This window comes from Cantharellus anzutake (genome assembly GCF_015039405.1).
Source record: "Cantharellus anzutake strain C23 chromosome Unknown EI90scaffold_5, whole genome shotgun sequence".
NCBI classification, from domain to species: domain Eukaryota; kingdom Fungi; phylum Basidiomycota; class Agaricomycetes; order Cantharellales; family Hydnaceae; genus Cantharellus; species Cantharellus anzutake.
Window position 1 is genome coordinate 768,783 of NW_024066955.1, and position 20,342 is coordinate 789,124.

The 20,342-nt window shown below is 49.4% G+C and overlaps 11 protein-coding genes across 11 annotated transcripts; 3 read left to right on the forward strand and 8 right to left on the reverse strand.

Moving 5' to 3' along the window:
• Window positions 1–36: 36 nt before the first annotated feature.
• Window positions 37–3,433, reverse strand: EI90DRAFT_2906274 (PRP1 splicing factor, N-terminal-domain-containing protein; the record flags this gene model as incomplete). The annotated part of the gene is made up of 12 exons (XM_039054242.1): window positions 37–180; window positions 235–513; window positions 564–929; window positions 984–1,242; window positions 1,295–1,934; window positions 1,996–2,122; window positions 2,175–2,367; window positions 2,431–2,528; window positions 2,576–2,939; window positions 2,999–3,172; window positions 3,228–3,296; window positions 3,354–3,433. 12 exons carry the CDS (start codon window positions 3,431–3,433, stop codon window positions 37–39), a joined length of 2,793 nt encoding a protein of 930 aa, XP_038921832.1.
• A 67-nt stretch (window positions 3,434–3,500) lies between these two features.
• Window positions 3,501–4,180, reverse strand: EI90DRAFT_3035699 (uncharacterized protein; the record flags this gene model as incomplete). The annotated part of the gene is made up of 1 exon (XM_039058641.1): window positions 3,501–4,180. A coding segment is annotated over one exon (174 nt), but the record flags the coding sequence as incomplete, so codon positions are not given.
• Window positions 3,560–4,135, reverse strand: EI90DRAFT_3035700 (uncharacterized protein; the record flags this gene model as incomplete). Its single annotated transcript, XM_039058642.1, is given in 3 exon segments — window positions 3,560–3,716; window positions 3,727–4,030; window positions 4,054–4,135. Coding segments are annotated over 2 exon segments (174 nt in total), but the record flags the coding sequence as incomplete, so codon positions are not given.
• A 237-nt stretch (window positions 4,181–4,417) lies between the features above and the next one.
• Window positions 4,418–7,772, forward strand: EI90DRAFT_3035702 (uncharacterized protein). The gene is made up of 18 exons (XM_039058643.1): window positions 4,418–4,474; window positions 4,536–4,592; window positions 4,643–4,806; window positions 4,856–5,000; window positions 5,050–5,112; window positions 5,235–5,279; window positions 5,337–5,498; window positions 5,550–5,556; window positions 5,616–5,833; window positions 5,887–5,989; window positions 6,040–6,122; window positions 6,181–6,274; window positions 6,326–6,462; window positions 6,589–6,694; window positions 6,750–6,923; window positions 7,010–7,174; window positions 7,231–7,367; window positions 7,418–7,772. Exons 1-18 carry the CDS (start codon window positions 4,448–4,450, stop codon window positions 7,454–7,456), a joined length of 1,926 nt encoding a protein of 641 aa, XP_038921835.1. The 5' UTR covers window positions 4,418–4,447; the 3' UTR covers window positions 7,457–7,772.
• A 53-nt stretch (window positions 7,773–7,825) lies between these two features.
• EI90DRAFT_2906691 (ribonuclease CAF1) lies at window positions 7,826–8,730 on the reverse strand (the record flags this gene model as incomplete). Its single annotated transcript, XM_039054260.1, has 4 exons — window positions 7,826–8,129; window positions 8,179–8,340; window positions 8,389–8,582; window positions 8,629–8,730. 4 exons carry the CDS (start codon window positions 8,728–8,730, stop codon window positions 7,826–7,828), a joined length of 762 nt encoding a protein of 253 aa, XP_038921836.1.
• Window positions 8,731–8,795: 65 nt separating this feature from the next.
• EI90DRAFT_3285858 (tRNA A64-2'-O-ribosylphosphate transferase) lies at window positions 8,796–10,691 on the forward strand. The gene is made up of 8 exons (XM_039066991.1): window positions 8,796–8,998; window positions 9,054–9,094; window positions 9,151–9,262; window positions 9,314–9,531; window positions 9,584–9,799; window positions 9,853–10,242; window positions 10,263–10,413; window positions 10,475–10,691. Exons 1-8 carry the CDS (start codon window positions 8,845–8,847, stop codon window positions 10,600–10,602), a joined length of 1,410 nt encoding a protein of 469 aa, XP_038921837.1. The 5' UTR covers window positions 8,796–8,844; the 3' UTR covers window positions 10,603–10,691.
• Window positions 10,533–12,118, reverse strand: EI90DRAFT_2068438 (Indoleamine 2,3-dioxygenase). The gene is made up of 3 exons (XM_039052512.1): window positions 11,723–12,118; window positions 11,535–11,664; window positions 10,533–11,475 (listed from the first exon to the last, which is right to left on the reverse strand). The coding sequence occupies exons 1-3, from the start codon at window positions 12,011–12,013 to the stop codon at window positions 10,766–10,768; spliced, it is 1,131 nt and encodes a 376-aa protein (XP_038921838.1). The 5' UTR covers window positions 12,014–12,118; the 3' UTR covers window positions 10,533–10,765.
• Window positions 12,119–12,750: 632 nt separating this feature from the next.
• Window positions 12,751–13,198, reverse strand: EI90DRAFT_2068524 (uncharacterized protein). Its single transcript, XM_039052513.1, has one exon. The coding sequence runs from the start codon at window positions 13,140–13,142 to the stop codon at window positions 12,918–12,920; it is 225 nt and encodes a 74-aa protein (XP_038921839.1). The 5' UTR covers window positions 13,143–13,198; the 3' UTR covers window positions 12,751–12,917.
• A 575-nt stretch (window positions 13,199–13,773) lies between these two features.
• Window positions 13,774–14,522, forward strand: EI90DRAFT_3035711 (uncharacterized protein). The gene has a single exon (XM_039058644.1). It carries the CDS (start codon window positions 14,091–14,093, stop codon window positions 14,394–14,396), a length of 306 nt encoding a protein of 101 aa, XP_038921840.1. The 5' UTR covers window positions 13,774–14,090; the 3' UTR covers window positions 14,397–14,522.
• Window positions 14,523–16,606: 2,084 nt separating this feature from the next.
• On the reverse strand, window positions 16,607–18,196 carry EI90DRAFT_3143869 (Indoleamine 2,3-dioxygenase; the record flags this gene model as incomplete). Its single annotated transcript, XM_039065064.1, has 7 exons — window positions 16,607–16,876; window positions 16,909–17,045; window positions 17,117–17,204; window positions 17,234–17,578; window positions 17,599–17,808; window positions 17,894–18,112; window positions 18,140–18,196. The coding sequence occupies 7 exons, from the start codon at window positions 18,194–18,196 to the stop codon at window positions 16,607–16,609; spliced, it is 1,326 nt and encodes a 441-aa protein (XP_038921841.1).
• A 526-nt stretch (window positions 18,197–18,722) lies between these two features.
• Window positions 18,723–19,690, reverse strand: EI90DRAFT_3035717 (cytochrome-c from the OXPHOS pathway). Its single transcript, XM_039058645.1, has 6 exons — window positions 19,409–19,690; window positions 19,211–19,323; window positions 19,055–19,142; window positions 18,971–18,984; window positions 18,821–18,904; window positions 18,723–18,757 (listed from the first exon to the last, which is right to left on the reverse strand). The coding sequence occupies exons 1-6, from the start codon at window positions 19,422–19,424 to the stop codon at window positions 18,752–18,754; spliced, it is 321 nt and encodes a 106-aa protein (XP_038921842.1). The 5' UTR covers window positions 19,425–19,690; the 3' UTR covers window positions 18,723–18,751.
• Between the last annotated feature and the right edge of the window lie 652 nt (window positions 19,691–20,342).

The following is a 20,342-nucleotide window of genomic DNA, read 5'->3' on the forward strand; positions in this document are numbered from 1 at the left end:
CGTACTGAATTTACACTTAGATCAAAAACCAATGCACTACTCCAACGCCGTGGCAACGAGCTCCAAGATCTCGGAGTTTGTCTTATTTAAGTTCTCCATCGCCTTCCGGATCCTTGGCCAGACTATGCCATGCCGCGGTTCGGCATTGTTGCAAGAATCCACGACGTGAGCCCGTTGCTCCTGTAACCAGCCGGCGTCAGTTTTTCGTCTTATGTTGAGCAGGGGTATCCTTACATTTGTACCGTGTTCCAACTCGAACTTGTACCACCATGCCCAACAATCTCCAATATCAGTGTTCGCTGTGATTACCCTCCTGAACCAACCTCGGGCTTTCTCCACTTTGCCCTCCGCCCAGAATAGTCTGGCCACAGCACAAATGACCAACGGATGATCCGATGACTTCTTTAGTGCATCGACTGACCGGCTCTTTCGGGCTTGTCGAGCTTCCAACCAAATCGACTGAGACCACAGCAAACCCGAACTAGGACATTCTTGTAAGCCTGGAACGAGCTGCTTAGTAAAATTCGCTAATCGGATAATGTAAACTTGCCTCTTGCAAGCACATTTTTCGCTTGCTGGGTCCCACTAGCGCGTTCTTCTAGGCCGACGGCTTCAGACCACAAAGTTTCTTCCTTTGGATTGAGAAGCCGTGCTTTCTCTAAAAGAGCCCGGCTTTTAATCGCACGCCCATCTGCTTCTTCAAGACGACTAGCGAGTATCCAGAGAGCCGGAACCTTAGGACATACTTTGACGCCATTAGCATAAGAAGCACGAGCCCCAGCGATATCTTCGAGATCGGTAAGAACCTGGCCTTTAATCATGTGGAGTTTTGCGAACTTGGGGAATTTAGTCAGTGCAGCTTCCACCGTTTGTACTGCAGCTTGGAGATTCCCTTGCTGCCACTCAAAGACAACCGATTTCATCCAAATCTAATCAAATATCATTAGAAGAGAAGCGCGGGTGGCACATCTCTAATTGCTTACTCTTTCTGTGTTCGCAACGGACCTAGCACGTTCCAATAACTGTCGAGCAACCGCCCATTTCCCGTTCTGAGCTTCGAACTTGAACGCAGCAAGCCAAATTTGTTCGTTCTCTGGGTTTGCGTCGAATGCAGCCTCGAGCACTGAGCGAGCGCCTTCTATATCGCCAGCCATCCACTTTTCCTTGGCGGACATCAACCACAAGGCTTCCGACTGAGGGCAGTACTTGACTGCTTGGGAAAGGATTGCTTCGAGGCTCTCGCTGCACAGTTATCCATAAGATGGCTTAGAGCCGTAATAAATGAAAGACTTACCGAGTTCCATGTGATTTTTCGAGGTCTGCAGCACGCCTCCATAGATCACGCTTGTCTGGGAACACTCTCAGAGCATATGCTAGTATCGCTCGCGCAGTAACAACCTTTCCGCGAGCTAGAGAGCCTTCCAGGTCCGTTACCCAAGTGCTCACCCTATCCTCCTCTTCTACGTCCATGCTAATGGTCGCATTCACGATGGCCTGGGCGGTGCGCAGCGAACCTTCTGTTTCACACTTCTCTGCCTCGCTGAGCCACTGATCGCGACTCAATACCACTCCATGCTCCCTGAGACTCTTGGTTCCCCTTTCGATGGTGACGTCAACAAAGTCGAGCTCCCTCTCACGAGTCTCGGCACTCTTAGGTAGCTCTCCCTCTGCAGGATCAGTCATGGCATTCTGTTCAACGAGTCTGCCAGCAGCAATCCAGATTTCATGACTTGTAGGGACCGCTTTACGTGCCTTATTGAGGACTTTCTGCGCTTGAAGGGGCGATTCGAGGCGGGCCAAAGCGAGCCACAATTCAACTGAATGAGGGAGTACTTCAACAGCACGAGCCAAGAGGATTCTAGCGTCAGATGGTGATGTTTCCAGCGAAATCGTTTGCTTCCAAAGGGTGACAGAATTCGGGATCTGCTCCAATGCTATATATGATAATCACCCAACATGAGCTGGTAACAGTCACGCTAGTGGCTCCCGCCGCACCTTTTCGCAGTACACGTTTTTTCGCCTTAGATTCTGTCTCGAGATTTGCTGCAGTAAGCCATACCTTCACGCTCTGCGGAACGTGCAGAACAGCACTCGCAAGAATGACTTTGGCATCATCGGTATTCTATTTTTGGACGGAATAAGTCGCAGAAAAATGGCAAGGAACTAGCTCTCACATGCAAACGAGCTGCCTCCAACCAGATGTCTTCATTAGTTGGGCAAATTTCACATCCCTTTTTGATGATGTTTCGAGCTTGGACCATGCGCCCCGCGTGTTCTTCGACACAGGCAGCAGCAATCCATCCTGGTGCATGCTTTGGGTTAGATTTGACCAATGAATCGAAAAGCATGCGCGCCCGCTTTATGTCTCTAAATGACAAGAGAGCAACACAAACTTAGACTATGCACTTGTGCTGAGTAAATGTTTCTTACCCTATCTCAGCTTCAGATTTAATGTGGACACTGTTCAGGTCGGTGAGATAACCTTTCGGGTCTATCGAAGTGGAGGTTCCGTTCACAGAACCGGATATCTGCAGATCAATAAGGTCAGGCACTTCGATGGGGATTATTACCTTACCTGATCGAGCTTGAGTGAAAGGAGGTTATCGCGGGCTTGGCCAATTGCAACAAGGTTAGAAAGAGTCCCACTGTTTTCGACAGGCGTCTCAAAGCCTCCAAGTTGTTGCTGACGAGGATCAAGATCATTTACAATCTCGCCCCGTTCGCGATCCCCCACAAGGATGGCGTCAGGTACAGCAAAAGCACGACCCTCTCTCGGATCCCTTTTTCGCTTTTTCCCCGTCAGATTCCCCGGTTCCGGCAAATTTTCCCATTCTGTATCCGTTACGGCAGCCAACCCTCGCTTCAAGTCAGCAAATTGTGTCTGAAGCTTTGGGCGCTCGGAGAGAAGACGTGCACGCTCTTCGGCCTCCCGCGCTTCCCTGAGAATCCGTGAAACCAGGTTGAATGAGTTACCCAGGACTAGCCACAGCCGACACACCTTCGAGCCTTGCGCCTCTCATCCATACGGGAATCCACATGCTCATATATTCGATCGGCTTCCTCATCGTCAGCCTCATAGACAGTGCCCGCGAAAAGCCCAACTTCGTTGTCAGGGTCTTGGAACGTATCGGGATCCGGGTCTATGTCTTCGCCCCTTCGAGCCTGAGCTTCGCTGGTGTGAAAATCGTGAGGGGAAATCATACAATTACATACACGGAGCTGCTCACGCAACCACTTCCGCACTGGGTCCCTCCCTCGCTGGTCCGATATCTGAGCGAGTGGTGAAACCAGATGCACTAGGGATGGAAAGTGAGTCATACCGTTATGAATTGTGAACTAGGCACGCAACAGACCCTCGACCCAGGCCAGCAACATAAGAAGCTGGTGCCTGTTGAGTTAGAAAGGCTAATTTGTTCTTTGGGGGAGGTGGCATATAAGGCGCGTAAGGTTGCTCGGTTAGTGTGTCGGAAATCGGGAATCGCCGTTACAACGCGTTTACACTTACAACGCTGGCTCAGAGTCAAACGTCGTAACGTTTCCTTTTCGGAAGCGTTATAACATCCCAGAAACGTTGCAACGTACTCCAGTCGTTGCGTGCAGAAGGGACAATATTGCTGATACCTCCCCTCAAATTATGTTCGCGCGCGCAGTATGGGTTTCTGGGCGAGCTACTTACCCAGAAACTTTCCATGGGTCTGTGTGCGCGAAGCAATATATAAAACAGTAAGGGAAACATATTATGTATGTGGTAGTTGGACGGGTTGAGATGAACACAAAAGTGATGCCGATCAGCCCGAAATATTTCCCGCCAACATGAAGAGAACACATTGTGTTAAGAGTTAAACCAGACTGGGTACGAGTCTGGAGTTGAAGTCGCTTCGAGGATTGAGTGCTGGCTGAGCGTTGGCAGCATCCGAGTTGTTAATGGCCACATTAACTTATACTTCCAGGCACGAGGATTCGCAAGAACTCGCTGATTGCGTCGCCATGTCATTATTAGGCCCTTTGGAGTGGGTTGGGTGTGTCCGCGCTGGTATGTAGTGCAGGCTGCACCGATTTGGAAGTTCGATGCGCCTGCACTTGCTATTGCATCCAACGACAACTCATAATTTAAAACCCCTTTTCCCGCTATCACGTCTCGTTGTCATCGATGTCCCCCATCCACAAATTTGTAAATTACTGTGGTATACATGTATCTCCTTGCTCGCGTCAACATTCCCTGAGTGGTGTTATTGATCCTGACATGTTTTTCCGCCTACAAAACCTCTGAAAGGGTCCAACAATGTCGCTTTTACTTGCGTTTGGTCTTTCATGAGGGCTGATTCGATTGTACGACAAATATGCGAATAGGCATGTACTTAAACACCATATGTAAGGAAATCCGACATGATTGCCAGACAATCGGAAATCACGTGTGGCCAAATCGAAGCAGTAGCTGTTTCCTGTCATGGGGTCTTTTGGAAAGGAATTGCCAGTACGAACCATGGCTGCCTCTTTAGAGCGTTGTGGCTTACTCAGTCGCGTCTCTGGCTCAGGATCAAGTGGAGCTTATCGATCGGCGAACTGAGGCACAGATTCAGCTGCTTCAAGATGTGCGATTGCTCTACTGAGGTGCTCCAAGTTTTGACCGTGAATATTCCAGGTACAAACAATATTGCGTGAGCGTGCAGCCTTGGAGGCCCAGTACGCAAAGTCATTGCAAGCTATCGCCAAGAAGTCTGAGAAACTCAATGGCCAGCATGCTGCTGCTAGCATCGTCGGCGACAACCCTTCAAAACCGCCTTCTGACAGTAGCCTCGAGTCCAGGTAACGGCTATCGGATGAGATGTCGCGCTATCTCTTAGTTGTTTTGAAGCACACTATACTTAGCATTGGCCTTCCTCACTGAAACGCTGGATCGCGCCGCACAGGAACACGCGTCCTTTTCGGAAGTCCTGAATATTCAAGTGGCAGATGAGCTTAAGGCCTTGGAGAAAAGGAAGGAGGAGACACGGAAGAAGGCGAGACTGATGCACTCCTAAACTCAATTTGCTTAGAGATTCAAGTTAGCATTCTGCAAGTTACCAGAAACTCATTACCGACAGAGATCAGATATATTCCGATCGCTTAAAGGTATGGAACTCAGTGTTTTGTCGCGTAGGCTTGACACTACGCCATTTCCCCAGGCTCAGCAGAAAGTTTGTATCCCGGGGCTCCCATGTCTTGTTCTAGAAGCCTCATCACCATGTTCTCAGTACTACTCTGACTGTACGGAGCTGGAGCAGTACCGGCAGAAGCACGTACGTTCCCTGAACTATTGTGTGGATTCTTCGCTCACCATGATTATTGTCAATCAGGACAGAGCCAGCGACGACAAGCATGCCGAGCGAGTCGCTAAGCAACATGAACAAATGCAAATATCCATGCTGAACAGGAAGAACACATACTTGGTATCGATATCAGTATCGAACGGAGTCAAGGAACTTTTCTACGACGAAAGTGTTCCTGAGGTAGAAAACGTGAGTGGTAACGCCATGCTTACGCGATGGACGTTATTGACATCCTCTCAGCAATACCGTAGGTGGATTTGTGTTCCAATTAGTTTCACATCTTGTATTACGATATCATCTTGGTAGAAACATTGCAGACATCGATCACCTCGCGCCTTGTTGGCATACTGCAGCACTACTTTCGCATTTTTTCAACTCTCACGGATACCATCACGTCACTCCAGAAGACTCTCGAATCAGTTAGTCACCAGAAGGACCACGACTTATTTATAGAACACAACCGCAGACCATTCAGTCTACCCAGTGATTGGTCATTTGAACCATGCCCCAATTTTTACGATACGGTAAGCTAACTTATGTACCAAACTTTAACACTCATCGAGTTATCGTGAGCAAGGCAAATATAAGCATTGAGCCCGAACCCAAAGTGTTCCTCCAGAATAAGCTTGCCCGATCACAAGAGAAGCTGGAAGAACTGCAGACCATCATTGACACCAAAGGTGAGGCTTTGGAGTTTTCGTGTTCTGAACAATTTGACGATGGGACAAAGCACGAGAGGCCCAAAAGTTGAACGATTTGGCTGAGTCTTATTCCAAAAACCCGAAGCTGGGGCCTGTGGACAGTGCAATGGACGTGAGTCAACATACTCTCTAACTCCCCAACGCCGTTGCACTAAAGTGTTGAGATGCAGGACGCATTTGACTCTTCACACATCGTAGCTGGGCTCAAGCTCCAACAGGCTTCCCATGAGGAGGAAATCCGTGCGATCTTGGGGGCCATAGGCGGTGTGTCTTATTTTTTTCCTATCTTTCGTTCCACAAACCACACATGCCTAGATGATCACGGCGCGCAAGCACCTCACTCCTTCAAACCTTCATCATTCGCAGTACCCACTCAATGTGCTTATTGCAAGGTAGATTCAATGAATTTGATGACTAACGTCAGAAAAACTCATGCGAACCCGAAGACCAACGTATGGGGCTTAAGCAAACAAGGGAAGACTTGTAAAGCATGCGGGATCGCAGTGCACAACAAATGCGAGCTGAAGGTAATGTGTTCAAGACAGGTCTGATTCTATGACTGAGTAGTACCTCTGCAGATTCCCGCGGATTGTTCCGGTAGTTCGCCAACCGACGTCGCACGTCGGAAGAGTCTTATCACCCGGAACACCTCAACACGTAAATCAGCCTCAAGTGCAAGTCAAGGTAATGTTTTCATGTACGCTGTTGCCTCCCAGTGTTGATCGTTGTATCTTCATAGTGGGAACAACACCAAACGCCCCCGCACACTCGTTCCGGAATGCACAAGGACGTTATCTCACCACTCCTGGGGGTAAGGAGACTGTGGATGAAGCAAGCGACGAAGAAGAGGAAATTTCAGCTACCGTCCTATTCGACTTCGGAGCAAGCTCGTCAATCGAACTTAGCGTGAAAGGTACAAAAAGAAACCTGGACACGGTCTCAAAGAATTGATCAAATCCCCCTTTCACAGCCGGTGACACATCCGTGTCGTCGATGAAGATGATGGTTCGGGCTGGGTCAAAGTGAGAAGCGGAAATACTTCAGGGCTTGTCCCAGCTGCGTACATGAAAGTCGAGAAGTCGTCGCCAGCGCGGGATGTTGAACAGGCATCGCCCATTCGGAGAAAGATCCCCCCTCCACCAGCCCGCTCGAAGAAGAAATTAGGTATCGTAAGAAGTCCATCATCCACTTGTACCCCTCTCACAACCGCATGCCTCCAGTGAGAGGCCTCTACGACTATGAAGCAGCCGGTGATGATGAAATAAGCGTGACCGTTGGAGAAACCATCGAGCTCACTCCTGAAGGAGAGAACTACGGAGATGGTTGGTATCAAGGCCGAGATGCGAACGGGAAAATAGTGGGTTGACTCATGCTTCGAGAAATAACAGTTGATCAATCCCTTGTCAGGGCCTCTTCCCAAGTAACTATGTCGAACTACTGGACTAACATGATCTGATTCAGGATGCCACCTTCCTCTGTATATATCAGCCTGCATTACAGTGTATGTCGCGTCAAAATCATCGGAACAACAGAGCCATGAACCCATATCAAATTTGACCAATCGTCTAGTTTCAGGCACCACCTGAGGTGATTGGGACGCCCAATCGACCAAAAGGGTTGACAGTTGATGAGCTGAGATTGGCCCCATATGTGGTAGTACCAGCTATCGCAGCTTGGTAGGGCGTCGAGTTCTGACTTGCGCCGCCAACTCCAGTACCAAATCCATTCGTCAAAGAGGTACCAAAGCCAAAAATGTGACCTCTGAGAAACAAGTCATATGAGCAACACAAGAAAATTTGCAGCTCGGGGTCATCTTCACCTGTAAGTTTTTTCATCAAATCCACCCGGCTGGAAAAGCGTTTGTCTCATCTTGAAGAAGGTGGCTGAGGTTAATAAACTGTCAGACCCTGCCTGATGCTGCTCCCCAACGCGTGACACCTGAAGCTGGTCCGCGACGTCCTTCAACCCGCCTTTGAATGATTTGTCCAATTGCTTGTGGATATACTTCACATCAAAGATGGCGGGAAACCATATTGATAATATTGAATGGAAATCGCTCTCGTTTAACGGTAATGGTGCCCCAGTCAAAATCTTGAGCAAATATCCGAAGTCATACCCGCTGGAGAAATTGGTCAGAGGGAAATAAATCCTCGTTGGAGTGAACAGACCTGTGATAGGTTATCCACTTTACTTCGTCATTAAGCACAAGCCCGGATGTGATAATTAATTCAGCAAAGTCGTTCGGATATATCCCAAACTCCTCATGCCGTGTGAAGTCCAGTCCAGCATTCCGAAGAAGCTCGTAAGAGTCTGGAGCGTACATATCCTCGCTTCAAATGGTCGGAAAAATATCTGACGCCACTTAGCAAACCACTCACTTCAGGCTGAAGTGGAAGTTGAATTGCCAGGTGCTGACGTCTGGTGGATGGTTCCCTTCGGTGTCTGACAGTGTAAATCCGATTTGAATCATCTTTAACAGGTCCACGTTGCAGCGCATAGTCTGATACAGGTAATCTGAGGACGCTTGGAAGTTCCCTATCGGGCGCGCAACGACACCCGGAAACTCTGTGTCCTGGAGAGCGTGTTAAAAAGCTCGGAGAGATAACTTGTATGCGCACCATGGCTACATAGGGATAGCTGTCAATAAGCCTCCGTATCTCTGCGAACTCTTGCTCGAGATTCGTCGCCCAAACCTCCCGAAACGTGGATGTAGACGCCATACTCTAGTCCAACGCGCTAATACAATTTATCGTGACAAGAGACACGTGGTCCCGAATCATTGATCGATTGTATTTGAATATTTCGTCGCGCGCTTGCGCTCATGCTGACCTCTAATGTCCCATGAGTGTCCCATGCCAGCATACCAACAAGCTCGGGAGCGCGTCAGAAAGGGAAAGGTTTCAGCGTTCAATCGACTGCATTCTATACATGAAGATGCCGCGTTCGTGTCAGAATTCAGAGCGTTATATCCACACCTCCCCATAGTAGGCGAGCAGAAAGTATCGAGAAAACATGAGCCAATGTCCTCATCTTTTCCCCAAAGGCAACCAGCGGTGTGGGACGTGGTATGTGGACCCGGCCACGGTGTGCACCTCCTTGCAATGCCTTCATGCCAAAACTAATCGATGATTGCGATTTTGGCATTGAACGAGCCCGCATACTTCAAATCAACTGATGGCCACTACGGTCGATGGGATTTCAATATGCGCCGGGCGAACCTCAATCTAATCCCCATTGTGGAGAAGTCTGGGGGTATGTTGTGGCTATGGAATCGGAGCCGAAGATAATCTTTTCTTGCTTGTAGGATCATTATTGTCGATTCAACCCGCCGTGGAAAGCGCTTCCCTGATGCTCTCTCCAAAACTATCCCAACCTGGTGTTGCGTAATCAATCGAGCCTCCAAGGCCAAGCGGGATTTGACTGATTGGGACGACAAACTATACACTCCTCCGATTGCCGTCTCCCCGTCCGAGCACGCTCAGATTGAAAATGGATTGGAAGCATGGACACATAATCTCTTGGCAAGCTTCACACATTCCGTCGAGTCTGAGCGCTTTTGACCCAGTCCATTAGAGTTCCTCTTTTGACGTCATCCAACTCACCAAACCCTTGCGGCCTATATGGATTTCTCCCGCTTCCACACTAGATCGTCTCGATATTTCCGATCTTGACTTCTATCCGGTGTTTTGCGTGTCTGCCTCGAAATTGGTAGAAAACGATGGGATCGAGCGCAGGCTCGGGTATGTATACGTACAAGGCAGTGGAGATGATCATGAGATGTGGAGTAAGGTGCGTCCAGGGTCATTAATGTCTTCCCGCCCAGGCTAATCACCTAATGTCAGGGCCTCACCCCTCGTATGTACTGGGAAAACGTATCTAGATTAATAGCCACGCCAGAACATCACTTAGATGACCTTGTCAAGGAGATTGCGGAAGGGTGGCCGAGGAGATTGGACGGCTTACTCGGATGCACACGCAGCCTCAGCCCCATCAAAGCCGCAGGCGGCAGGATCATGCTCGGAGCCTGCGACAGCGCACTCGGGGCCAAGAACTGGCCCGAGGCTTGTGATTGCCTCATTCAGATACTTCCCGGGGTGCCGCGTATAGATTATGATCGCTCCCAGATAACACAACCCACTAAACCGGTATTGCCAGAACTAGAAAAACGCCTCGACCTCCTAAGCTTTTCGATCCCTCCCGCAAAACGAGCTCAGAAATACTTTATATCTAATGTGCTTCCCAGAGTATTGAGTTCGCTCGTGTTCATCTGCTGGACGAGGCAAAGCTGAGGATGTTGGGAGTCGTGTGCTGGGAGGGCAAAGATCTATCTGCCGGTGTCGCCGTTGCAATCTTGCAGTCTTTTTTTGACGAGGATGGAAACCTTGAAGCTGACCAATGCCTCAGTTAGTCATAAACTTTACCAGGCTAGCGCTCCTTCTATTCTAAGACCTTCACATGATGCAGAAACTGCTTCCAAAGCGTCACTTCGAAGACGACTAGAGTGGGTTCAAGCCAGTCATCCCGAGGCCAACCCATCGCGTTCGACTCTAAAAAGAATCAACGAGTTCTTTATGTCGACCTCGCCTCACTAAAAGATGAAGGAAAATCGTATGTTGGGTATTATCACATGTAAATTACAGTACAGTTGACACCATATACAACAAATAAACATCAATCAGACCATAACCAAAGCTTCGACTTAAATAAGGGAAAGGGAAAAAACCAATAAAATGTATAAGGATAATTAGATGAACTCTAATACAATCTCAATGGGGACAGCAATGCGCGTAGGGTATTATCCCGGTAAATCTTGAGAAGTGGGATAAGGGATGTCCCACCAGTGCCTCGGACGGCTTTGGGCTCCTCCACATCGCCAGACTTCCATGAAGGGATATGTGACAGGATAGACGTAGGTTTACGAGCAGGGATGATGACGTATTCAGTGACGATGAGAATGTGAGCATCGCGCCATCGCTTGAGGGCCATGAGGCACGCATCATACGCTTGGATGATGGTGGCTTTTTGGCAAGTTGAGAGATAGTCAGTGGAAGGCGATGAGTCGGAAAAGTGAAGACTCTCGATGAAAGGACGAATAGAGTGTTCCCGGAGCCAGCTGAGAAAGTCTTGCTGGCCCTGCGTCATATAACTTCTCATGCGAGCATTGAACGAAGTATCTACGGCACTCTTAGGGCCCGAAGTGATGGCACCCTCAGGCTGGGTGGGGAGCGAGACCAGGAGCCTCGAAACATTAAAGGCGTCGACTGCAGGCGAGTAAGCAGGGGTTTCCGGGGGCGTTAGGGGCGTCAGCGATACTGAGGACTTTTGAGACAGACTGCCAGACAAAGAGGGATGGCCCTCTGGAAGTGGTCCCAAAGTAAGATTATTCGGGTCCAACGAAGCATTGAACCTTGTGCATCCCCCTCCTAAGTTGAGCTTTGAATGAGGATGAAGGACGTCAAGAAAAGCTGTGCAACACGCATAAGTTTCACCGGCGAAATGAACGGAAAAAAAAAAACATGCGTACCATCGAACGACTGCATCAACGCGCTCTGTCCGGCAGACGGCCCCGATGGTTGCAGCAGAAGGCCAGTTCCGTCAACGCTTTCATACAACCAGCTGGGGGAGTCCGCTCCTTGATCAGCTCCCTGAATCCACTGAACGATGTAGCCCAAAAATGAGGCTACGGACAACGAAAGAGACTCAGCGACTCACAGGACGGAACTTGTTGTAGAAGAAATCAGGATCGAGCCCCCGTCGAATATCCTTCAGGATCCAGGTCATATCGTCTAGTGTCTTCCCAAGGCGTTCTAAATGGAATGCCAAATTAGAAGCCGGGGCCTCGGCATCGATGCCTGGGCCCCATTCTGACGAGCACCGGAGGGACTGCGAGTCAACGATACAATTCGCCATGGCGTCGAGAGCCTCCCAACCACGAATCTCAATCATGGCTGATGTGCGGAAGAAAAGCTCTTCTTGAGGTGAGCCAGTGAGGAGATCAACCATCCGAATGTTCGTCCGCGAAACGGGGAGCGAGAGGTCGCATTTTTCCCAGTTCCATAAAACGGTATCTGCGTACGTGAGGATGGGCGCAATACCTAAGCGGCGAGAAATGGCAACAAGAGGTACAGCGATGGGTGCGGGGATTACCACTGGAGGCACTCTGCCGCTGCAGGCGTGGTGGGTGGCAGTGATTGAACATAAAACTGTGTGAGATATGCGAGGACATGATGGGCACGTCGCGCCTTCGGCGCGTCATTTTCGATTTGCACCGTACTCAAGACTCGCATCTATTAAAATGTGCGGGGTTAAACCTGGCTTGTTTCATGGAGACATGGCAACCAATATGTACACACACCTTTCGTATGCGGGCCCGCCAACGCGAGGTTAGATGTGCTTCGTTTGCTGGCCGATTCGGGAGGCATCCTGGTGTGCGGACGCATGCAAAGGCTTCATCTAGAAGTGACTCCCAGAGTTCATAGACGCCCGGTAACCGACGTAGCGGTGGCTGGGCAGAGAGGAAGCCAGTCCTTTCATCGATGTCCCATGCAGTGTTCGCGAAATGGCGTGACTGCATCTCTGGAATGGGGCGGGGGATGTGGGAACAACTTGGCAGACTGCCAGGCCATACTCCTCTAAATAGTGTCAGAGTGTGAAGCTGACTATTGTCGTCTGTTAGCAGCGAGTGCCCAAAGTTTCATTGTTCAGGGCCAGCAACGACAGAAAGATAATGCATGCATTCAAATGCCTGTCTATTCACGTCTCTGAGTGTCAAATCAAATCAGAGGATTCATTGCGGTAGCGAGAGGGTGACCAGTAAGAAACGAGGCCAGACCAAACAAGCGGTGAACCAAACAGACTGCTCTAGGCAGTCCCCTCGTGCTTTGTGCATTTGGGCCAAGGGAAGAGCCTAAGATAGAAAAAAGCGCATTACACTAGTTGTGAAAGAAAAGTTAGGAAAGGATTTCAAGCGTAGCACCGCAAAGCTGGTCGAGGTCCAAGAGGGTAATGATATTACGTCCTCAAAACCAAAATACCGCCGCCAGTACGGAAAACATACTTCGCACGCCCTAACAACGGTGTAAAGGAAGAAAACACGCGTCCAGCATGCTTTCCGGGATGCGATGAGCGGCATGGATGAGTCATCAGTCAACGTCAAATAAGGATGGGCTCATTCAAAATCAAGCCAGCTTATTTTGCTTCCGGAGCGCAAGCCTCTCAACTGCAAACGCTAAAAGCACTCCTGACATTAAGAAATGGAGTTTTCTTCGACTCGTTCCTCGTAACGCGACCCTGAGTATCTATCTTTCCCTTTCGTTATATACACAAACACCATGGAGAGACGACTGATGGATCATGCCAGTTCACAGCGCCCTAGATCACACACCCGAAGTATGTGGCTTCACTTCGCATTAATTATCCCCGTAACTTACTAGGAGGCAGCCTTGGATGTGTTGAATTTCTGACTCCAGTCTGCAATGAGGCATCTCGATATCTAAAACAGGGTTCGGGTGACGAACCATGCGTTGGTTCGGGGTTCGCTGAAATTCGGTTCCAGTGCTTGGTGATGTGCACGAAATAACTGCTCGAAATTCGTGCCCCTGTTATATTGGTTACCCGATAAGCTGCTTCCAGGAGTGGGTTTCCTAGTCATCGAAGGCCAGTCTATTTTCCATGAAGACATGGAGGCATTTTTATTGATACAGGCGAATAATCAGCAAAATTAGTTCGGCCTTTTTAAATCCTTTTTTTTGGAATGTCCGAATCTAATGCAAAGTGGACAACCAGGTCCAGATGCCAGGTTTCTGAGTCCCTAGGCTTTCCCTGATACTCGACACTGGGTCTTATTCTCACCAGCTGCTCGCTCAAAATGACGTTTAAAATTTTTGGCCATTCAAAGCTGTGCTTGAATTAGATGGTAAGGAGTTCGTCGATCTCTGGGCGCGCCCGTCAGAATCGAAGGCGATAAGAAGCACATCAGTGCATTCATGTGCAAGGTGCCTCAACCTTGCGCTTCTAACCACGTTCTTTGTTACGCGACCGCAAAATTGGTTGATATGGCACACTCGGGAATGCTGACATAATGTGGGCAGCCAGCTTCAGTCTCTCCCCAACAACGCGTTGTGCAACCCCCGCCCACTTTCCCAGTCCCCGTATATTCCTATGGTCCCTGCATCTTGGCCCCCTGCTGTGCGTGAGCAGGGCAGCGGGGATGCCAACAGGTGGAAGTCCGTCAACCCGGGCCCAGAGGATCCGGGATCTTATAGGGCTCATACGTCTTAGCTCCAGCACGCAGCGCTTTCGCTGTTGGATCCAGCAACTGTCTTCCAGTCTTCACCGTCATTACGCGCTACTGAGCGCGGACGTGGTATTGGCAAAATACCGTTAACGTCCAATTCGTGTGTTCGGCAACAGCGTCACGATGTTACAGATGGAGTCCATTATACTCCCACTCTGAACACAGGAGTAGCCCAGGATGCCAACATAGTCTGGTGCTCGCCGAGCGGCCAGACACGGTCTGGTCTGGAACCAGTTCAGGTTGACAAATTAGAATCAGCTTTGAATCAAGCGCAGGGAATCAGTGACCCAACGTTTATGCGAGGAGGACTAGCCATGAATCTGCAAGGTGTTTGACATGTTCACCGTAGCTGGTTACCCGTAGAACTCTTAGCAGCACACAGCCAAGGGCAGAAACTGCTTGCTTTCAATTTTTGGGATACTCCCTGATGATCTTCACACCGCCTGTTGCTGGTTCTCGGTGACCAAAGCGAGTTATATGAATTCCTCGAACAGCAGCCCTTCATAGGGGAGTAGCCCCGTATCAAATATTTCTCCTAAAGGCAAGTCGCGTTTGACCTTTTACCTTCGTTTCGATTTGAATCCCCGCACCCCTTTCTTAATATCAACTCACCCTTTCCATGTGGATCGACTTTTCAGCCCCGACTAATGTATTTAGCGTATATAATGGCTCCCATGCCCGCGCGCGAATGTTACAACATAGCGTGACGAGCACCTCACCACACGAGGATCTGATTCAATACATCGCGCATGCCCCACATGGAGTGACAAGAAAGTGGTTCTCTGACACACCCCCGTTGGCAACGATGTGAAGGGCATGCGCCATCAGATATCAGTATCAAGGGCTCTAAGTGAGGGTGTATGGACAACTGTGGGAGACTCTGATGCCGGCGCTGAGGTGTGGCAGAAGGAAGTGAGGCGCAAGAATGGGGCGTGGGAATACACAGCCCTGATACTCACGCAGAGTCTCCAAGTTCGAATGGATATTTGCAGTAAAATAATAGCCATTGAGGACTAATAGTACTTGGGCATGCTCGTGTAGAGGTCAAATGTCGCCAGAGATAAAGGGATATCGTGGGAGAATCCAGTTTCAATTCAGTTGGCCGACATCATGAAATTAGAGTACCACTCATCCTAAACCCCCCGACCCCCGTCGGCTTTGTCGAGTTTTACCAAAGAGTGTCTAGCACCTCTGGTGCTTCACCATTAGTTAAGATAGCCCACTAATGTTGGGATTTTTGCCTGACGAAAACCCCGACACCTCTCTCAGGGCAAACCGAGAGACTTCGCTGCCTCATCATATTTTTGGTAATCGAACTGCTTAAGCATTAGCCTTCAACCTTCCCCGAGTTTGTGGGCGCACTACGCTTGGATTGTTAGGCTGGATACTTATTCGCTACGTCCAACCTGCCATAGCCGCGTTAGCTCCGCGAACCCATGTCGATGCCTTGGGGTCTCACCGTCATTCACCCTCGCCTATCCCAAGGCACGAATAGCTTGCCCGGATCGCACCACTCCGGCATCGGCATCCTCGGGGCTGACTCTCTGAATCGCCTGGAATCTTATTCGACATTCAACGTGCAAACGTCCGGCTGCCAGCGGGAAGTGCTGGGAAAAGAGACTGTTACAGTCGTAAATTATTAGTTTCAGCTACACATCCATGGAAGGGAGAAATAACCAGTGAACGAAGATGTGAACACCACTGTTCAATGAACCCTGGCCGGCCTCTGTGTAGATCCGACTCTAATCTGTGTTAGTAGGCACAACCCCTTCTTGCCACTCGTCGTCTGTCTACTGTCGACCCGCTCAGCTTTGGCGCCGAACCACACTCGTTACCATACCTACACCACTCTTCCACTAGAACTCCCACAAGCTCATCCCCCAACTCCCCATGCGCCTCCCCGACGAGCTATGGGTTTTGGGCTCAAGTCGCTCTCCCATATGCACTAAAGAGCAATAGATGGCATCAAGGGCTCGGTGGGAAGACGACTTTGTCTCCGTGCACGGCATTAAACATCAGAATGTTGCAAGGGACCACATTCTGGGTACCTTGTCTCCACGAAAGTCGTTCGGGAGGCCCCATATCTCCCCTGGGGTATCGGAACTATGCACTTAAGGCTTGCTACTTCTGCCCAATGGTATCATTGGTTGCTATTGCCAGTTCTCATCTACCTCTGTCCATAGTTCTCGTGGTAGCTGTGAAGCCGATTGCGGTCTCGTCGTAGGCTCTACAACGGTTGTGAGGGATTGTTCTATTTACTTTTCTTCAAAAGCCCCAATTAACTGTTCACAAACATGATATCAAGCACCTCTGTGAATGAAAGTCCTTGAAGTATTATCCCTTATGGACTTCAAAAACGGCACAAGCAAAGTCCCACCAGATCCCCTCGGTCCCTTCGCCTCCTCTCCACTCTGAACCGCTGCAGACGAAAATAGCGAAGAGGGGTCGACATTCCCCTTTGCTTGGGCGATTATATACAATGTCACAATGCGAATATGCCCATCCCTAAATCGCTTCAACGCATCAACCGCCGAGTTGTATGCTTCCTTCAACTTGGGTTGGTCCACGTGCTTCAGCACAAGAGGGCGAACAGGATGGGGACTTTACTTAAGTAAGATAGGAATGCGCGGTGATGCCGTGGCATGTAGAGGAGTTGTTTTTGAAGGAACATCCCAGAGGAAGTAGAAGGTCGGAATGACGGGGAAGGATGCGTTGGGTTCTCGGTTGACTCAGATGAACCTGGTGCAGAAGAGGAGGTGTCGTCGGTGATGATGACAAGGACGGGGAGGTGCTGGGGTGGTGATATGAACCATGTGGCGGATGCTCGACTCCAAGAAAAATGTCTAGTGCATGTACAAGCGAACTTTGTCCTGCCGACGGCCCGCTGAGTTTGGCAAACTGTTCCTCTCCCCCAAATTTGCCTCTACACCGTCAAAATTCCACCCAGAAGGATGTGCTGTCCCGCCATTAATCCAGGGTCTGAACTGGTTATAAAACACGTCTGGATCGCAATCTTGTCGCACTGACATCAATAACGCAGAAATATCATCTATGACTCCTGCCAGACGTGTGAGATAGGTGGATACTCGAGTAATAGTGAGAGCATCGCTTAAGAATGTCTCGTCGAGAGTAGCTCGCATAAGGGTAAGAGCTTCGACGCCGCGAAGTTCTATTCGGGCCGAGGTCATGTAGAAGTGGTCTTCGTCTCCCGTACCGGTGATATTTGTTACTGAGCGGATGTTGTTTGGACCGACGGGGAGGGAAGGATCGATCTTCCCCAATTCCAGAGGACGGTATCGGCATAAGTCAAGATCGGTGGTATACCCAATTCCCGAGAGACGCTAACAAGTGGGATAGACAGTGATTGGGGAATAGAGATCGGGCATGATGGTGAGTGAGTGACAGAGTGGACGTAAAGATGTGTTAAATATGACAGAACGACGTGAGCGCGTCGAAGGGCTCGTTCGTCCTTATATAGTGGATCGGCATCTACAATAGGTAACTATGGAAATCAGAAAAGATATCAGATACCAAACCGAAGGAAGCCCGAAGGGGGGCAAAGCATCGGCCTCGAATAAAAAACTCACCTCCCGGACTTTCTGCCTCCAGCATGCTATGTATTCCCGATCTTGCACAGTCGCAAAAGCATCCCCCGCCAACTTCAGTTTTCCAATTGCATGGTCAAGCAAGTCTTCCCATGCTTCGTATTCGCCCAACAAACGGGCGACCGGTTCCTGAGGGGGCATGAAGCCAGAATGGACATCAACATCGTAGTCAGCGGCCGCAACGGTGGAAATATCGAACGTCTGCAGTGGTTTTGGGCCAGAAGAAACATGGTGACGCGAGATATGCAGGAAGTGCGGGCGCCTTAGCAGAGAATCGGAGGGCATGTTGGCAGAATACTAAAAGGCTCGCGAAGTATTATGTGACCTGGCTATAAGTGTTACGGATCGGGTACGGCAAAACAGAGACCGCTTGAAGATAAGCGGGAAGTGCAAGTCGCTCAAGGGCATAAATACCAAGTTAGTAACGCATTCGCTGTTCGGGTATGCATGAATCACACATCCGACTGCGACTTAATCGTAGGTTCCCGGTTATTCCCGCTTGCTCGGTTAGTTCGAGCTAAGCTCCCACACTTTTGAAACTCAAGACCGACGAACACTCCTCTGTTAGACAGGATCCGCTCATAAACCGTCGCATACCCATCGGAATACTCGAGCTGACAACGCGACGGCAAATAAACACATCATCACAACAAAGAGCGGTATGATTGCATCATGTCCGACTCAAACAATACAATAAATCCATCGGGAGAGGGGAGTTGATGCCAATATGCTGAGACCTAATGCAGCCTCGGCGTGAATGAAGTGATGTATAGTGAAAAGGACCTTGCGCATAGTCTAAGGATTGCCAACGTCCATTATAAACGATGCGGATCGAAGCATTTATGTCTATAACAAACATTACAAGGTAAATCTGGGGAATTAGACCCCGAGCCGAAATTAACAACTAACCGATTCCTTAAGGTGAGTAATGAGGTCATTACGGTCCTTCTCCTTCTTCAGACCGGCAAAAGCCATTTTGGTACCAGGGATATACTATGAGAATTCCAAGACTATTGTCAATCGACGGTAGGCATGCATCGAAAAGTACGTTGAATTTGCCTTTTTGGGATTCTCTGAGTGAAATATGCAGTGTTGTTAGTCAAGAAGGGAAACTGGAATTCCACGGGCTTGAAGTAAACCTACCTAGGTACTCAAAGAGAGTCTCCTCGCTCCAGACAATGCCCTTCTGGATGTTAGGCTTGGAATAATCGTAGTTTTCAACCGAACCGGTCTACATCCCATAGCACAAATGCAATTAGCCTCCATTCGTGTTCGCTTCAAAGACAGGAAAGAAGGTACCTTACGACCAAGGAGACCATTCAAGCTGGGTCCGACCCCATTCTGACCCTTTGCCAAGCTGTGACATTGAGCACAGCGAGTCTTGAAGAGGGAAGCGCCTTTCTTAGCATCACCTGGAAAATTCCACAGGCCAAAGTCAGCGCTCTGAATGCCAGCGCTGATACATCGAAGAGACGAAGTAGAAGAACGCTTGCCTACCTGGAGAGTAAGGCATTGTTCTAGAGAATGGATGGGGGGAACAAGTAGATGAAAAAAAAGGCCAATGTGTGCTGAGAACAAAATTTTGCACGTTGAACCGGGAAAACCGAAACGGAATCACCCGCTTCGTGTTTTCAACCAATTAGAACAGGAGGGATTCGGAACACACGTGATTCGGGATTGTGCGTAACCGTTCTCCCGATCTCAAGTGAGAGCGGGCTCCTGTTGCAAGTGCGTGGCGTCTGTTGGCCATTCCCATTCAACTTTTATGGGAGCCGTCATCCATCAATGAAGGACGCAAAAATGGCTCTTTGAAATTTTCACGCCGTCTGTTCGTCGGTGTCATCTGAGTCCTGTGCACAGATACCAACAACTTTCTCAGTCGCCACTTCACCTTCCTAGGACATTTGAGCTTCGGCTCTTGCGTTTTTCGCGCCTGCCTTTGTTGTTGCTGGCCGAAGGCATTCGAGTCAATTCTCACCGGTGTTCTCAATGCTAAGGCCTTTTTTAGTCGTCGTTGCTCACGGTTATAAATATCGCCGGCCATTGATCCTGCTTGCATGGCCGAACCCACTCCGAAGGCATCTGATCAATGTGCAGGTGAGCAAACCCATCACCTCGACACATTCAGACATCCCCTCTTGTGACCCTGGGTAGCTCCAGCGATACAATCCGGAGCCTGAGAAACTTGGTCCCCCCAACCCCATTCTGTTTGCGGTTCAGTCATTGTACATACTTCCTCTTTAAGTACCATTAGTGACGCACCGTATACCATGTTAAATCTAGAATGGGGGGTTAGGGGTGACCCGAGAAACGAATCTTGTAACTCCAATCTGGTTGACGAAGTGATATACATACAGCTTTCGTTTCTCCTTGCGCGCGCCCGCCCATTTCGCTCGTCGGCGAAAAGGTTGCATCGTAAGGAAAAGGCATG

Excerpts from the sequence above, each read along its gene's own strand:
- EI90DRAFT_2068438 (XM_039052512.1), bottom strand. The coding sequence starts at position 12,013 with ATGGTTGATCTCCTCACTGGCTCACCTCAAGAAGAGCTTTTCTTCCGC. Across the intron at positions 11,665-11,722 it reads TCTACAACAAGTTCCGTCCT|TGGATTCAGGGAGCTGATCA; the intron begins GTGAGTCGCTGA and ends TACATCGTTCAG. Across the intron at positions 11,476-11,534 it reads GTTGATGCAGTCGTTCGATG|CTTTTCTTGACGTCCTTCAT; the intron begins GTACGCATGTTT and ends CGTGTTGCACAG.
- EI90DRAFT_3035702 (XM_039058643.1), top strand. The coding sequence starts at position 4,448 with ATGGGGTCTTTTGGAAAGGAATTGCCA. Across the intron at positions 5,280-5,336 it reads AGCAGTACCGGCAGAAGCAC|GACAGAGCCAGCGACGACAA; the intron begins GTACGTTCCCTG and ends ATTGTCAATCAG. Across the intron at positions 5,990-6,039 it reads GACCATCATTGACACCAAAG|CACGAGAGGCCCAAAAGTTG; the intron begins GTGAGGCTTTGG and ends GATGGGACAAAG.
- EI90DRAFT_2068524 (XM_039052513.1), bottom strand. The coding sequence starts at position 13,142 with ATGCCGCTCATCGCATCCCGGAAAGCATGCTGGACGCGTGTTTTCTTC.
- EI90DRAFT_3285858 (XM_039066991.1), top strand. The coding sequence starts at position 8,845 with ATGTCCCATGAGTGTCCCATGCCAGCATACCAACAAGCTCGGGAGCGC. Across the intron at positions 9,095-9,150 it reads GGTATGTGGACCCGGCCACG|GCATTGAACGAGCCCGCATA; the intron begins GTGTGCACCTCC and ends ATTGCGATTTTG. Across the intron at positions 9,263-9,313 it reads CATTGTGGAGAAGTCTGGGG|GGATCATTATTGTCGATTCA; the intron begins GTATGTTGTGGC and ends TTCTTGCTTGTA.
- EI90DRAFT_3035717 (XM_039058645.1), bottom strand. Across the intron at positions 19,143-19,210 it reads ATGGTCTCCTTGGTCGTAAG|ACCGGTTCGGTTGAAAACTA; the intron begins GTACCTTCTTTC and ends TATGGGATGTAG.
- EI90DRAFT_3035711 (XM_039058644.1), top strand. The coding sequence starts at position 14,091 with ATGTGGGCAGCCAGCTTCAGTCTCTCCCCAACAACGCGTTGTGCAACC.